Below are 16,620 nucleotides of genomic sequence, written 5' to 3'. Positions count from 1 at the left end.
TCAGTGTGTTGTTATAGGTCTGTACCAGGGGTATAATAATAGGCTGTTGTCAGTGTGTTGTTATAGGTCTGTACCAGTGGTATGATAATAGGCTGTTGTCAATGTGTTGTTATAGGTCTGTACCAGGGGTATAATAATAGGCTGTTGTCAGTGTGTTGTTATAGGTTTGTACCAGGGGTATAATAATAGGCTGTTGTCAATGTGTTGTTATAGGTCTGTACCAGGGGTATAATAATAGGCTGTTGTCAGTGCATTATTATTAAATACAAATGTACACAATGTAAGAGAGATTTCCATTAAAACTGAATGACTAACATATTGAATTGTTTGTGTTTTCACCTAGACTGACTACCTTACAAATCAAAATACTCGAGGCACCATGACAAGTCCACAGATGCGTGTGCCAAGGATTGTAGAAACACAGCCCTCTGTTATTGAGATCTCCAGACCTGTATCAAGGGGACGGTCTAAAAGGTAAAACAAGACTATTTAAACCAATGTCAGAGTGACAAAAGGTTATATCAGTTAACCAGATTTAAACTGAATGCCTCCCGTAAGGGAATCACTAATTATGCAAATAACTCATTAAACTAAAAAACTATGGTAACAGGCTTTTTTTGGACAAGCGTGCATTCTTAGATTAACTTAATGTATGTACCAAATTATACGGAATTTGAAGAGTGCATGACTGCTTAATTACTGAATAATGTCATTATTCAAAATGCTCAGTAAAGGTAAATGTTGTAGGAACAAACTTCATACGACAGGTGTGTATTATTTTGGTTGATATATGTACCATATTATACGAAATTTGACGTTTGCATTTTTAAGATACAGCCTAGTTACCTAAATTCATTAATTATGCAAATATTTCATGTGAGCTATATCAACAAATTTTATAAGACATATCCGCTTTGTTATGGTTAACAGATGTACCAAATGATATTGAAATTCAAGTATGCATTCTTATGATATGTCTTAATTACCAAAAATCATTAATCATGCAAATTAGTTATTAACACTGTAATGGTACATCAACAACTTTATAGGGCATATAAAGTTTGTTATGTTTAATGTTTAACCATTACTTACATTCATTACAGTCAATCACTTCAAAACAAAATTCAAACAGAACAGTCTGATCTGAATATATAGGCTACTCCACCTATGTTCAGAAATCACCAAAAGTAAGCCATAATCAGGCCATTTATACTGTTGCTTCAGTACAGGTCTTCTACACAATGAAGTTTTAGAGTCATCTCATCAATCAACATTACATCAATTGACTGTCCTGAAATACAATTGCATAACACAATTCAATTATTTGGGCCATTCACAGTGGGCAAAAACAAATTCATGAAATAAGTGTAACAGCAGATTTAATTACTAGTGTAATAAAATAGATGAATTGTGATAAAAATTGTTTGTAGATAAACCTAGGAACAAAAGTCAAAGACATAAAATTGAAGTACAACACTAACATTCTGCAGTTGTGGTTACGTGTTGGTCAAGTACATATTCTGGTTACGTGTTGGTCAAGTACATATTCTAGCACTGCACCGACCGACTGACAACCCGCTAGCCCACTGACTATTATGCAGTTGTGGTTACGTGTTGGTCAAGTACATATTCTAGCACTGCATCGACCGACTGACAACCCGCTAGCCCACTGACTATTATTTTGTTTATTTACCATAGAAAGAATGAACATATTCGATCTCCGGGTCTGCCAAAGTTATCAACGATACCAAAAAGAATTTCACACTTACCTTTAAGTAGAAAGTCATCAATTTTCTGACATTTTGGTGGGGTTTCATTTCTCTTCCCAGGACATGCTCTTTTGAACGACGCCATTTCCATGTGCTGACCTGTCGACCTTACCGTCATGTATGACGTTTAAACCACGTGTGTATCATGTTCAACATTGATATATGACCTAGACTACACATGTGTAGACAATTGGTTTGCAACAGTTGGGCTTGACGAGTCACGCGGAACTTAGAGATTGTGATATTTTGACTACGTCGTTCGTGTAGTCACATAGATCATGTTCAATAGTCAACTACTTTGACGATTGGAAACTTGATTATTTGAAGGGAAAAGTATTTTTCTGACTGATTAACAAAATGAGGCTTTGAACGGGCAAGTTCTTTGTTCCTTTATTTTAATCAGATGTTAATACCTCCCATACCCTTACTCGAGGTAAAAATGTACAAAGACAAGACAAAAACAGAAACAAAAGTGTAACAGACACCAAAAAATTGTATGGAATACATATAATGAGTAACTTTTTTAAAAACTGTTCATTGAAATCTTTACAAGATTTGCTATTTAATCTCACCATTTCTGAAAGTTTCTGCAGTAATTCAAGTCTATGGTAAAATTTAGAATAAATTGCATTACTTACTTTGTAAAGCTCTATATTGTGGTATTTTAAATCTTGTAGGAGGAGAAAACGTTATGGATCAAGACATCATTCTAGTGATGATGAGAATTTTAAAACCATAGCACTTGGTATGGAGGATTATAGCACAGACTCTGATCTGTCATTAGTACGGTCAAGATCAGGTTCCAGTGTACAAATGGAGCATAAACCACCCCGGAAACGAAGAGAAGATAGGAAACGACAAAAACAAAGTGAACAAAAGGAGGATGCAGTAAGAAAAGAAAGTGAGATGATAGATGATGAAATGACATCTACCTCAGTGCAAGTATCCCATAAACCACTAGTTGCTGATTACAAGCATACAAGTAGTAGTGATAGTTCATTGACTTCAGTCAGTAGTGAGGATGATGATGATGACGATGATGATGATGATGAGAGTACTGGCAGTAGAAAGCAAACAAGTACAGTGGGGTGAGTAGACAAACTATATGTACATCATAGTATAGGTATCACTTCAATCTTTTCTAATCCACAATTGTTGTTATTCTTTATCAGTTGATGGTTCACATATAATATCATGATAATACTAGCTTTTTCTCACAAGTAATCAATTTCCAAATGATGGTTTATGCCTCAGGTAGCTTGCAGTGAAAGTCATGCAAACAAATAACTATACTGCATTCAGTTTGCAAAGTACACAACATATACATTTACAAGGGCTTAGCCTTTATGCACATAGGGGTCGTGTCATTTTAAAACTGATGCATGACAAACGTAACTCCTTCATTTAGGGGAGGGGGGGGGGGGGGTAAGAATTCATTTGTTTTATGTGTGTCAAAATTGCAATAGAATTTTTAATTTTTACTGAAGTGGAATCAGAAGAGCCAATGCTATTTTTCTTGTCTTGAAAAAATGACAGTAAAAACAGTTCTGACATACACGGAGAGAGATGTAATTGTTGTTCTAGGAGCTAGGGAGTGATGTACAATAAATGAATTTCAAAAACAACCACTTGAATAGTATGAAAACAGGGTTTTAAAATTTATGAACACCTTAACAGAAGTTTCTGAAATCAAGAGACTTTTTTCTGTTTGTTGGGTCATCACAACTATAAATGAAGTGGTATTTTATGAACCCACATGTCAACCAATTTCTTGTGACGTGGATGATAAGCCCACAGTCCAAGCAAGGCGCTAGGCGTTACATTCATTGTAGACATTACCTCATTTACTTGTATCTGCAACTCTCGGTGTTAAAACATGCAACATAGCTTTGAGCATTACCTAATGCCAAATACTAGGTATGATTAGATTCATAATACACAAATATAAACAACACTGCACTCTACTACGTACAACACTGCACTCTACTACGTACAACACTGCACTCTACTACGTACGTAATGGCATGTGATCTTGTCAACAAAAGTTAATGAAGTGGGTGTGTGATGAGATAATCATTTAATGACTTCTCGATAATTGACTTGAATAGACTATGTGGAGAGGATGTTGCCAAAATCCCCCTATGCGAAGGTTCTAAGTTTTGCCATGTTGGGGTATAACTAGTCTAGCTGCTAGACCTTGGATATTCTTCCGATACAATATGACACATGATAAAACATTGCTATCGAGGATGGAACATCCGAGGTTGAGCAAAAGTCATCTCCACAGTTCAGGGATATAAATAACTGCCAATCAGAGAACCGCATTAGCGACAAGCACAAACAAATCGAAAGCAAATGAAACCATGATTTTCCTATAGGGATCGACTGTAGTGATCTGTAACACGCATTGATAAACTGAGAAATATATTGAAACATTTTGCTCATATTGTCATGGACAATCAGACTAACAGTCAATTTCACTAACAATCATTTGCACATACTGTTTGCACATGTGAGCTTATACTATAGGCAAAATAGCTCTGTCTTCTTGGGCTAATGGAGTGTGTATGCAGACACTGATTTTTCTACGTAAATTTATTTGAAAATGTGTAAAATACACAAGATTTGTCATAGTCCTGCTTGCAGACAGAGTAATATGGGACTCAAGTCTGACAATTGTCCTTCTCCAGGGTCATATCCATAATCTAGACTAGCACCACAGTTGTGAGCTAATATTCTATTCCAGGATGGTAATATTCTATTCCAGGATGGTAATATTCTAGTCTAGGATGGTAATATTCTAGTCTAGGATGGTAATATTCTAGTCTAGGATGGTAATATTCTAGTCTAGGATGGTAATATTCTATTCCAGGATGGTAATATTCTATTCCAGGATGGTAATATTCTAGTCTAGGATGGTAATATTCTATTCCAGGATGGTAATATTCTAGTCTAGGATGGTAATATTCTAGTCTAGGATGGTAATATTCTAGTCTAGGATGGTAATATTCTAGTCCAGGATGGTAATATTCTATTCCAGGATGGGGATATTCTAGTCTAGGATGATCGTAATACAAAATAATGACGTTATTATAGGTATTTACGATATTCAAAAAATACCATTGCCGCTGGAATAGTATATTCCAGATCAATAACAAATAAGGTGGTCATTGCTTAAGTTTATTAAAAGCAGTCATTATTACATTGATAGTTATCTTATTTCTAATTTACAGACAATATTCCACAAAGACTGTTACGTATGAAACTAACACAAAGGAACAGATAGCCCAAGATAAAGATGCCAAAGAACATCCACCGTATGCTAGAGTTAACAAGAAGAAAAAAGAAAAACAGGAACATGTTCAACTTGCATCTAGCAGTAGTGATGAGAATTGTTATACTTCAAGTGAATCAGAATCAGACTCAGAATTCAGTAACAGTAAGTATAATTGTAATAGTATAAGTCATTCAATGACCTACAGTAAGTATAATTGTAATAGTATAAGTCATTCAGTGACCTACAGTAAGTATAATTGTAATAGTATAAGTCATTCAGTGACCTACAGTAAGTATAATTGTAATAGTATAAGTCATTCAATGACCTACAGTAAGTATAATTGTAATAGTGTAAGTCATTCAGTGACCTACAGTAAGTATAATTGTAATAGTATAAGTCATTCAATGACCTACAGTAAGTATAATTATAATAGTATAAGTCATTCAATGACCTACAGTAAGTATAATTGTAATAGTATAAGTCATTCAGTGACCTACAGTAAGTATAATTGTAATAGTATAAGTCATTCAATGACCTACAGTAAGTATAATTATAATAGTATAAGTCATTCAATGACCTACAGTAAGTATAATTGTAATAGTATAAGTCATTCAGTGACCTACAGTAAGTATAATTGTAATAGTGTAAGTCATTCAGTGACCTACAGTAAGTATAATTGTAATAGTATAAGTCATTCAATGACCTACAGTAAGTATAATTATAATAGTATAAGTCATTCAATGACCTACAGTAAGTATAATTGTAATAGTGTAAGTCATTCAGTGACCTACAGTAAGTATAATTGTAATAGTATAAGTCATTCAATGACCTACAGTAAGTATAATTGTAATAGTGTAAGTCATTCAATGACCTACAGTAAGTATAATTGTAATAGTATAAGTCATTCAGTGACCTACAGTAAGTATAATTGTAATAGTATAAGTCATTCAATGACCTACAGTAAGTATAATTGTAATAGTGTAAGTCATTCAGTGACCTACAGTAAGTATAATTGTAATAGTGTAAGTCATTCAATGACCTACAGTAAGTATAATTGTAATAGTATAAGTCATTCAGTGACCTACAGTAAGTATAATTGTAATAGTATAAGTCATTCAATGACCTACAGTAAGTATAATTGTAATAGTGTAAGTCATTCAGTGACCTACAGTAAGTATAATTGTAATAGTGTAAGTCATTCAATGACCTACAGTAAGTATAATTGTAATAGTATAAGTCATTCAGTGACCTACAGTAAGTATAATTGTAATAGTATAAGTCATTCAATGACCTACAGTAAGTATAATTGTAATAGTGTAAGTCATTCAGTGACCTACAGTAAGTATAATTGTAATAGTGTAAGTCATTCAGTGACCTACAGTAAGTATAATTGTAATAGTATAAGTCATTCAATGACCTACAGTAAGTATAATTGTAATAGTGTAAGTCATTCAGTGACCTACAGTAAGTATAATTGTAATAGTGTAAGTCATTCAGTGACCTACAGTAAGTATAATTGTAATAGTATAAGTCATTCAATGACCTACAGTAAGTATGATTATAATAGTATAAGTCATTCAGTGACCTACAGTAAGTATAATTGTAATAGTATAAGTCATTCAATGACCTACAGTAAGTATAATTGTAATAGTGTAAGTCATTCAGTGACCTACAGTAAGTATAATTGTAATAGTATAAGTCATTCAATGACCTACAGTAAGTATGATTATAATAGTATAAGTCATTCAGTGACCTACAGTAAGTATAATTGTAATAGTGTAAGTCATTCAGTGACCTACAGTAAGTATAATTGTAATAGTGTAAGTCATTCAGTGACCTACAGTAAGTATAATTGTAATAGTATAAGTCATTCAATGACCTACAGTAAGTATGATTATAATAGTATAAGTCATTCAGTGACCTACAGTAAGTATAATTGTAATAGTATAAGTCATTCAGTGACCTACAGTAAGTATAATTGTAATAGTGTAAGTCATTCAGTGACCTACAGTAAGTATAATTGTAATAGTGTAAGTCATTCAGTGACCTACAGTAAGTATAATTGTAATAGTATAAGTCATTCAGTGACCTACAATAAGTATAATTGTAATAGTGTAAGTCATTCAATGACCTACAGTAAGTATAATTGTAATAGTGTAAGTCATTCAGTGACCTACAGTAAGTATAATTGTAATAGTATAAGTCATTCAGTGACCTACAGTAAGTATAATTGTAATAGTGTAAGTCATTCAATGACCTACAGTAAGTATAATTGTAATAGTGTAAGTCATTCAGTGACCTACAGTAAGTATAATTGTAATAGTATAAGTCATTCAGTGACCTACAGTAAGTATAATTGTAATAGTGTAAGTCATTCAGTGACCTACAGTTAGTATAATTGTAATAGTATAAGTCATTCAGTGACCTACAGTAAGTATAATTGTAATAGTATAAGTCATTCAGTGACCTACAGTAAGTATAATTGTAATAGTATAAGTCATTCAGTGACCTACAGTAAGTATAATTGTAATAGTATAAGTCATTCAGTGACCTACAGTAAGTATAATTGTAATAGACTAGTGTAAGTCATTCAGTGACCTACAGTAAGTATAATTGTAATAGTATAAGTCATCCAGTGACCTACAGTAAGTATAATTGTAATAGTGTAAGTCATTCAATGACCTACAGTAAGTATAATTGTAATAGTATAAGTCATTCAATGACCTACAGTATAATATTTAACGACATTCAGTTATGTGATGACTTGCAACAACATGATGGAAACTCACATGTTAGTTATGTGATAATATGATGACAGAATCAATGATTTATTTCCATTAAATATACCAAACATTTTTGGAATCATTGCTTTGATTATATCATATGTTTTGATGGCTGTTAAAATACATAGAATGAGACACTTTGTGTACTGTATGGTTTTGTACTGTACACAGTTTTAAAGATATTTATTAGGAAATGTTAAATGTATGCAGATGTCACAACTTGGATTTGGTATGTATTATATTAGGTGACGATAGACAAGAAACAACATTGTATGAAACACTAGGTGGTCACCAACAACGAATTATGGAATCATCCATACCAATGAGAGACCCACCACCACCACCTCCACCGACATCTACAAGTACAACACAACAGCCCCCTCTACCAAGTAGATCAACTAGTAGTCCAACACAGTCATTTGAACTTCCAGAAACATCTTTCAGTCAAATGACAAGAGCAGATAGGTATGAAACTAACATCAATTAAGTAAAATGTATGACATATCATATCGGTATAATTGATGTAACTACTTGTAAAAACACCATACACTGACAACCCATGACCACTACACTGATATAATACATTGATGTAAAAACACCATACATTGACAACCCATGACCACTACACTGATATAATACATTGATGTAAAAACACCATACACTGACAACCCATGACCACTACACTGATATAATATATTGATGTAAAAACACCATACACTGACAACCCATGACCACTACACTGATATAATACATTGATGTAAAAACACCATACACTGACAACCCATGACCACTACACTGATATAATACATTGATGTAAAAACACCATACACTGACAACCTGTGACCACTACACTGATATACTACATTGATGTAAAAACACCATACACTGACAACCCATGACCACTACACTGATATAATACATTGATGTAAAAACACCATACACTGACAACCCATGACCACTACACTGATATAATACATTGATGTAAAAACACCATACATTGACAACCCATGACCACTACACTGATATAATATATTGATGTAAAAACACCATACACTGACAACCTGTGACCACTACACTGATATACTACATTGATGTAAAAACACCATACACTGACAACCCATGACCACTACACTGATATAATACATTGATGTAAAAACACCATACACTGACAACCTGTGACCACTACACTGATATACTACATTGATGTAAAAACACCATACACTGACAACCCATGACCACTACACTGATATAATACATTGATGTAAAAACACCATACACTGACAACCTGTGACCACTACACTGATATACTACATTGATGTAAAAACACCATACACTGACAACCCATGACCACTACACTGATATAATACATTGATGTAAAAACACCATACACTGACAACCCATGACCACTACACTGATATAATATATTGATGTAAAAACACCATACACTGACAACCCATGACCACTACACTGATATAATACATTGATGTAAAAACACCATACACTGACAACCCATGACCACTACACTGATATAATACATTGATGTAAAAACACCATACACTGACAACCTGTGACCACTACACTGATATACTACATTGATGTAAAAACACCATACACTGACAACCCATGACCACTACACTGATATAATATATTGATGTAAAAACACCATACACTGACAACCTGTGACCACTACACTGATATAATACATTGATGTAAAAACACCATACACTGACAACCCATGACCACTACACTGATATAATACATTGATGTAAAAACACCATACACTGACAACCCATGACCACTACACTGATATAATACATTGATGTAAAAACACCATACACTGACAACCTGTGACCACTACACTGATATACTACATTGATGTAAAAACACCATACACTGACAACCTATGACCACTACACTGATATAATATATTGATGTAAAAACACCATACACTGACAACCTGTGACCACTACACTGATATAATATACTAGTATTGATGTAAAAACACCATACACTGACAACCTGTGACCACTACACTGATATAATACATTGATGTAAAAACACCATACACTGACAACCCATGACCACTACACTGATATAATATATTGATGTAAAAACACCATACACTGACAACCCATGACCACTACACTGATATAATATACTAGTATTGATGTAAAAACACCATACACTGACAACCTGTGACCACTACACTGATATACTACATTGATGTAAAAACACCATACACTGACAACCCATGACCACTACACTGATATAATATATTGATGTAAAAACACCATACACTGACAACCTGTGACCACTACACTGATATAATACATTGATGTAAAAACACCATACACTGACAACCCATGACCACTACACTGATATAATACATTGATGTAAAAACACCATACACTGACAACCCATGACCACTACACTGATATAATACATTGATGTAAAAACACCATACACTGACAACCTGTGACCACTACACTGATATACTACATTGATGTAAAAACACCATACACTGACAACCTATGACCACTACACTGATATAATATATTGATGTAAAAACACCATACACTGACAACCTGTGACCACTACACTGATATAATATACTAGTATTGATGTAAAAACACCATACACTGACAACCTGTGACCACTACACTGATATAATACATTGATGTAAAAACACCATACACTGACAACCCATGACCACTACACTGATATAATATATTGATGTAAAAACACCATACACTGACAACCCATGACCACTACACTGATATAATATACTAGTATTGATGTAAAAACACCATACACTGACAACCTGTGACCACTACACTGATATAATACATTGATGTAAAAACACCATACACTGACAACCCATGACCACTACACTGATATAATATATTGATGTAAAAACACCATACACTGACAACCTGTGACCACTACACTGATATACTACATTGATGTAAAAACACCATACACTGACAACCTGTGACCACTACACTGATATACTACATTGATGTAAAAACACCATACACTGACAACCTGTGACCACTACACTGATATAATATATTGATGTAAAAACACCATACACTGACAACCTGTGACCACTACACTGATATACTACATTGATGTAAAAACACCATACACTGACAACCCATGACCACTACACTGATATAATACATTGATGTAAAAACACCATACACTGACAACCTGTGACCACTACACTGATATACTACATTGATGTAATAACACCATACACTTACAACCCATGACCACTACACTGATATAATACATTGATGTAAAAACACCATACACTTACAACCCATGACCACTACACTGATATACTACATTGATGTAATAACACCATACACTGACAACCTGTGACCACTACACTGATATAATACATTGATGTAATAACACCATACACTTACAACCCATGACCACTACACTGATATAATACATTGATGTAATAACACCATACACTTACAACCCATGACCACTACACTGATATAATACATACTGATTGACTGTATTATTATTCTATTTCTTACTTAGAGAGAAGGCACTCTATGAACTGCATGGCAAACAGAGTGAAAGCCAAACATCAACAGATACTACGAAGAAAGGAAAGACAAAATCTAAAATGTGTGTTATAATGTAGTCTTATCAACACTCTATATCACATCAAGCATTCCTATATTTTGAAATACCTTTTTAAAGAATTTTTTTTATCTTGAATATGTATACAGAAAATGATAATTGTATATCTTGATAAGAATTTACAGAAATATAATTTTTAGCGCAGCTGAACTGATAAGGTTCAGTAGTGCTATACGCATGGTGCGATGTTTGTCCGTCTGTGTGTGTGTGTGTGTGTGTGTGTGTGTGTGTGTGTGTGTGTGTGTGTGTGTGTGTGTGTGGATGACTTCACCACCAGACCGATTGACTTGGTATTTGGTGCAGACATTACTTTTGGTGTTTAGTTGGGAAATTGTTCAAAGCAAAATGATCACATTACAGGTATGCGATTTAGGTCAAGAAATGGCATTTTTGATGAAAAGATTTGTTCATGACAGGATGCAATATGCAAATTAGGGCTAAAATGTGTCTTTTGGTCAAAAATCTTTAATTCCAAAACTACTGAGCAGATTGGGCTGAAATTTAATGGGGATGCAGCTGGGGTGTATAGATGAAGCAATATTAAGCATATAATGATCTCATCAGCGATATGCAAATTAGGGACGGTCAGTTTCTCCAGCCTGGGGGAATGGATTCTTAAATCAGGCCAGTAAATAGTCACTGACCCCCACCCCATCTGTAATCTCCCCCTAGAAGCCCTGGAGGTTTTTAACTCTGAAAAGTCAATTTTGAGACTATTCAGACATTTTCAGACAATAATTTCCAAGCTTTACAAGACAGCACCAACATGTAAAAAGCAACTACATACGGTTAATATACGGTTAAGATAATAACAGGGCTGGATAGGCAACTGGATAATCATTCAGAAAATGAACACCTATACCTAGCATGGATCAGCATGTGGATAAACATTTTTAAAACTGTACAGTTGTTTTACTGAATCACATGATCTACGAAGTCTGAAACATTTTCCATTTTTATTAATTAAGAGACAGACATACAGTAGTCATTATAACTAATGACTCATTATTTAAATATCACATATAGATCTATAGATTGTTAAATATCACATATAGATCTATAGATTGTTAAATATCACATATAGATCTATAGATTGTTAAATATCACATATAGATCTATAGATTGTTAAATATCACATATAGATCTATAGATTGTTAAATATCACATATAGATCTATAGATTGTTAAATATCACATATAGATCTATAGATTGTTAAATATCACATATAGATCTATAGATTGTTAAATATCACATATAGATCTATAGATTGTTAAATATCACATATAGATCTATAGATTGTTAAATATCACATATAGATCTATAGATTGTTAAATATCACATATAGATCTATAGATTGTTAAATATCACATATAGATCTATAGATTGTTAAATATCACATATAGATCTATAGATTGTTAAATATCACATATAGATCTATAGATTGTTAAATATCACATATAGATCTATAGATTGTTAAATATCACATATAGATCTATAGATTGTTAAATATCACATATAGATCTATAGATTGTTAAATATCACATATAGATCTATAGATTGTTAGGGAAATAAGCAAATGATGTACAGTATCAATTCATGATGTAATCACAAAAATTGATGATGTATCAATTCATGATGTAATCACAAAAATTGATGATGTATCAATTCATGATGTAATCACAAAAATTGATGATGTATCAATTCATGATGTAATCACAAAAATTGATGATGTATCAATTCATGATGTAATCACAAAAATTGATGATGTATCAATTTATGATGTAATCACAAAAATTGATGATGTATCAATTCATGATGTAATCACAAAAATTGATGATGTATCAATTCATGATGTAATCACAAAAATTGATGATTTATCAATTCATGATGTAATCACAAAAATTGATGATGTATCAATTCATGATGTAATCACAAAAATTGATGATGTATCAATTCATGATGTAATCACAAAAATTGATGATGTATCAATTCATGATGTAATCACAAAAATTGGTGATGTATCAATTCATGATGTAATCACAAAAATTGATGATGTATCAATTCATGATGTAATCACAAAAATTGATGATGTATCAATTCATGATGTAATCACAAAAATTGATGATGTATCAATTCATGATGTAATCACAAAAATTGATGATGTTTCAATTCACGATGTATCAATTATTTGATTAGTCACTCAGAAAGTGATGACAATTCATTATTTATTGTTAGCCAGTTAATTAAAAGTTTGAACAAATCCCTGTATTTTGTAAACAGTGAATTTATAAGTATTAATTTACAGTATTATCTCCATCAGGTTTTAAACCATGTAAATGTGTAGGTGGATGGGATTGGTGGGGTCAAACCATGTAAATGTGTAGGTGGGTGGGATTGGTGGTGTCAAACCATGTAAATGTGTAGGTGGGTGGGATTGGTGGGGTCAAACCATGTAAATGTGTAGGTGGGTGGGATTGGTGGTGTCAAACCATGTAAATGTATAGATGGATGGGATTGGTGGTGTCAAACCATGTAAATGTATAGATGGATGGGATTGATGGGGTCAAACCATGTAAATGTGTAGGTGGATGGGATGGGTGGGGTCAAACCATGTAAATGTGTAGGTGGGTGGGATGGGTGGTGTCAAACCATGTAAATGTGTCTACTAGGTGGATGGGATGGGTGGTGTCAAACCATGTAAATGTGTAGGTGGGTGGGATGGGTGGGGTCAAACCATGTAAATGTGTAGGTGGGTGGGATGGGTGGTGTCAAACCATGTAAATGTGTAGGTGGGTGGGATGGGTGGTGTCAAACCATGTAAATGTGTAGGTGGATGGGATGGGTGGGGTCAAACCATGTAAATGTGTAGATGAATGGGATGGGTGGTGTCAAACCATGTAAATGTATAGATGGATGGGATTGGTGGGGTCAAACCATGTAAATGTGTAGGTGGGTGGGATGGGTGGGGTGAAACCATGTAAATGTGTAGGTGGGTGGGATGGGTGGGGTCAAACCATGTAAATGTGTAGGTGGGTGGGATTGGCGGATCAAACCATGTAAATGTATAGATGGATGGGATTGGCGGATCAAACCATGTAAATGTGAAGGTGGGTGGGATTGGCGGATCAAACCATGTAAATGTGAAGGTGGGTCTATTATGAGAGGGGTCAATGGGATGGGTGGGGTCAAACCATGTAAATGTGTAGATGGGTCTATTATGAGAGGGGTCAATGGGATGGGTGGGGTCAAACCATGTAAATGTGTAGGTGGGTCTATTATGAGAGGGGTCAATGGGATGGGTGGGGTCAAACCATGTAGTGTGTAGATGAATGGGAGGGGTGGGGTCAAAACATGTAAATGTGTAGGTGGGTGGGATGGGTGGGGTCAAACCATGTAAATGTGTAGGTGGGTCTATTATGAGAGGGGTCAATGGGATGGGTGGGGTCAAACCATGTAGTGTGTAGATGAATGGGAGGGGTGGGGTCAAAACATGTAAATGTGTAGATGGATGGGATTGATGGGGTCAAAACAAACTTGTGGTGTCAACTCTTACCATCAGATACATTATAATTTTGTCTTATCTAGACTTTGAGGGAACATTCAATTTTGTATTATTTTGTTGAATCAAAGCAATATAGTCAGTCAGGTGATGAGAAACATGAAAGTAAATATGGTTGTCAGTTGTTGATTTGGTATTTGACTTCATTTCTATATTCAAGTATGAGTTGAGATCTCAAGCTGTATCTCATTAGTTACATAGCAGTGTTTATAGTACAGAAACACTCACAACTATATCATTCAAATCTATCAAAGTAGTCAGAAATTCTTAAGAAATAGACCAATAATTTTCACATCAAATGACGTTGATTGACAATAAATATTTCAGCATAATGCACATAATGTATAATTATGTATATATATAATTTTTATATCAGTGTTATTTCTTTTTCTATTCATATTTTATAATTGAATATTTTAACATTATTTTAAGATTTAAAGTTTTTGCGAGATGAGATGTACCAGATTACTGATATTTTCCTTTACATTGATGTCTAGATTTCCTGTGGTGTTTTTTTTTTGATAGTTTTAAGCACATGAAGGTAAAACCACAAAGAACAAAAGCTGATCTAAAAAGCGTCAGAATATTTATACTCATTTTAAATGACAATCATTGTATTTTTTTTTATATCTGATATAAAATGAAATTAAGAAATGAATTAGAACCGATAGAGAAGACAGTGTAATTGCAGTATAATTGTTATGTTGTGCAGAAATGGCATAACTATGTCAGTAAGTGACTACTACTCATCTAGTTTACTTACTGTATATGAAGTCATTTTCTATGATCACACACTCTCTCTCTCTCTCTCTCTCTCTCCACGTAGAGTCAAATGGAGATAATTCTACTGAAAATCTAGCTACTAGATCTCATGCTTGGGAAGGGATGAAAAGTGCATGTTGTAATACATCACACATTGACAGATGGTTGTATTATTAGTTACTTCATTCAGTTTAGTACAAATACAACCAGCAGTTAGAGGATACAATAACATCATTACATTTATATCTGATTCAACACTCCAATGACATTAAACTGCTGCTGTCAGTGGGAAGAGCAAAAAACTGTGCTAGAGAACTCTATTTGACTATATGGTGGAGATAATCATAGTGTGTATAGTAAGTAGACACAAATGTATGCCAGTAGTTTGTATTGAATTGTATATGAAAAGGAATGTGAGATGAATCATTTCAGAATGAAGTGATACTATACAATATACCTTATATTTGATATAGGAATAATGAGTTGCTTACAGTACTTGAGTTGTTTTTCTTATAGTCCCCATCTTCTCCTAGGTTCTGATTACCATTCACAATAGAAACTGTATCACTTCTAAAGATATGTGCCAAATACACATCATCTGTTGTTGATGGTGTAGAAGACCTATATTATATGACACTCAAATTTGAATAAAATTGAAATGCAATCAAAGATGACATCAACTGTTTTGTCTACAATTCATTCCTTCAATGATTGCCAGAGAACCAGGGACACTTGAAAACTTATTTTATTGCTGTGACAAATGTAAATGACGTGCAAAGATCACTTTTTAACATATTCTCAAATGCA

The 16,620-nt window shown here is 33.7% G+C and overlaps 1 protein-coding gene across 4 annotated transcripts in view; it reads left to right on the top strand.

Moving 5' to 3' along the window:
- LOC144443458 (uncharacterized) overlaps positions 1-16,483 on the top strand; it is a 30,530-nt gene extending 14,047 nt beyond the window's left edge. For 3 of the 4 annotated variants that reach the window (XM_078132940.1, XM_078132937.1, XM_078132938.1), the window contains 5 exons: positions 344-474; positions 2,447-2,857; positions 5,003-5,208; positions 8,075-8,294; positions 11,388-11,706. In XM_078132940.1, coding sequence (XP_077989066.1) covers positions 344-474; positions 2,447-2,857; positions 5,003-5,208; positions 8,075-8,294; positions 11,388-11,493 — 1,074 coding nt within the window. In that variant the 3' untranslated portion in view covers positions 11,494-11,706. Of the gene's footprint in view, positions 1-343; positions 475-2,446; positions 2,858-5,002; positions 5,209-8,074; positions 8,295-11,387; positions 11,707-15,877 lie in introns of those variants that run through there. The other variant, XM_078132941.1, reaches the window with a different exon arrangement.
- Positions 16,484-16,620: the final 137 nt, after the last annotated feature.

This window comes from Glandiceps talaboti, chromosome 12 (genome assembly GCF_964340395.1).
Source record: "Glandiceps talaboti chromosome 12, keGlaTala1.1, whole genome shotgun sequence".
NCBI lineage: Eukaryota > Metazoa > Hemichordata > Enteropneusta > Spengelidae > Glandiceps > Glandiceps talaboti.
This window is presented reverse-complemented; position numbering and strand designations above follow the sequence as displayed.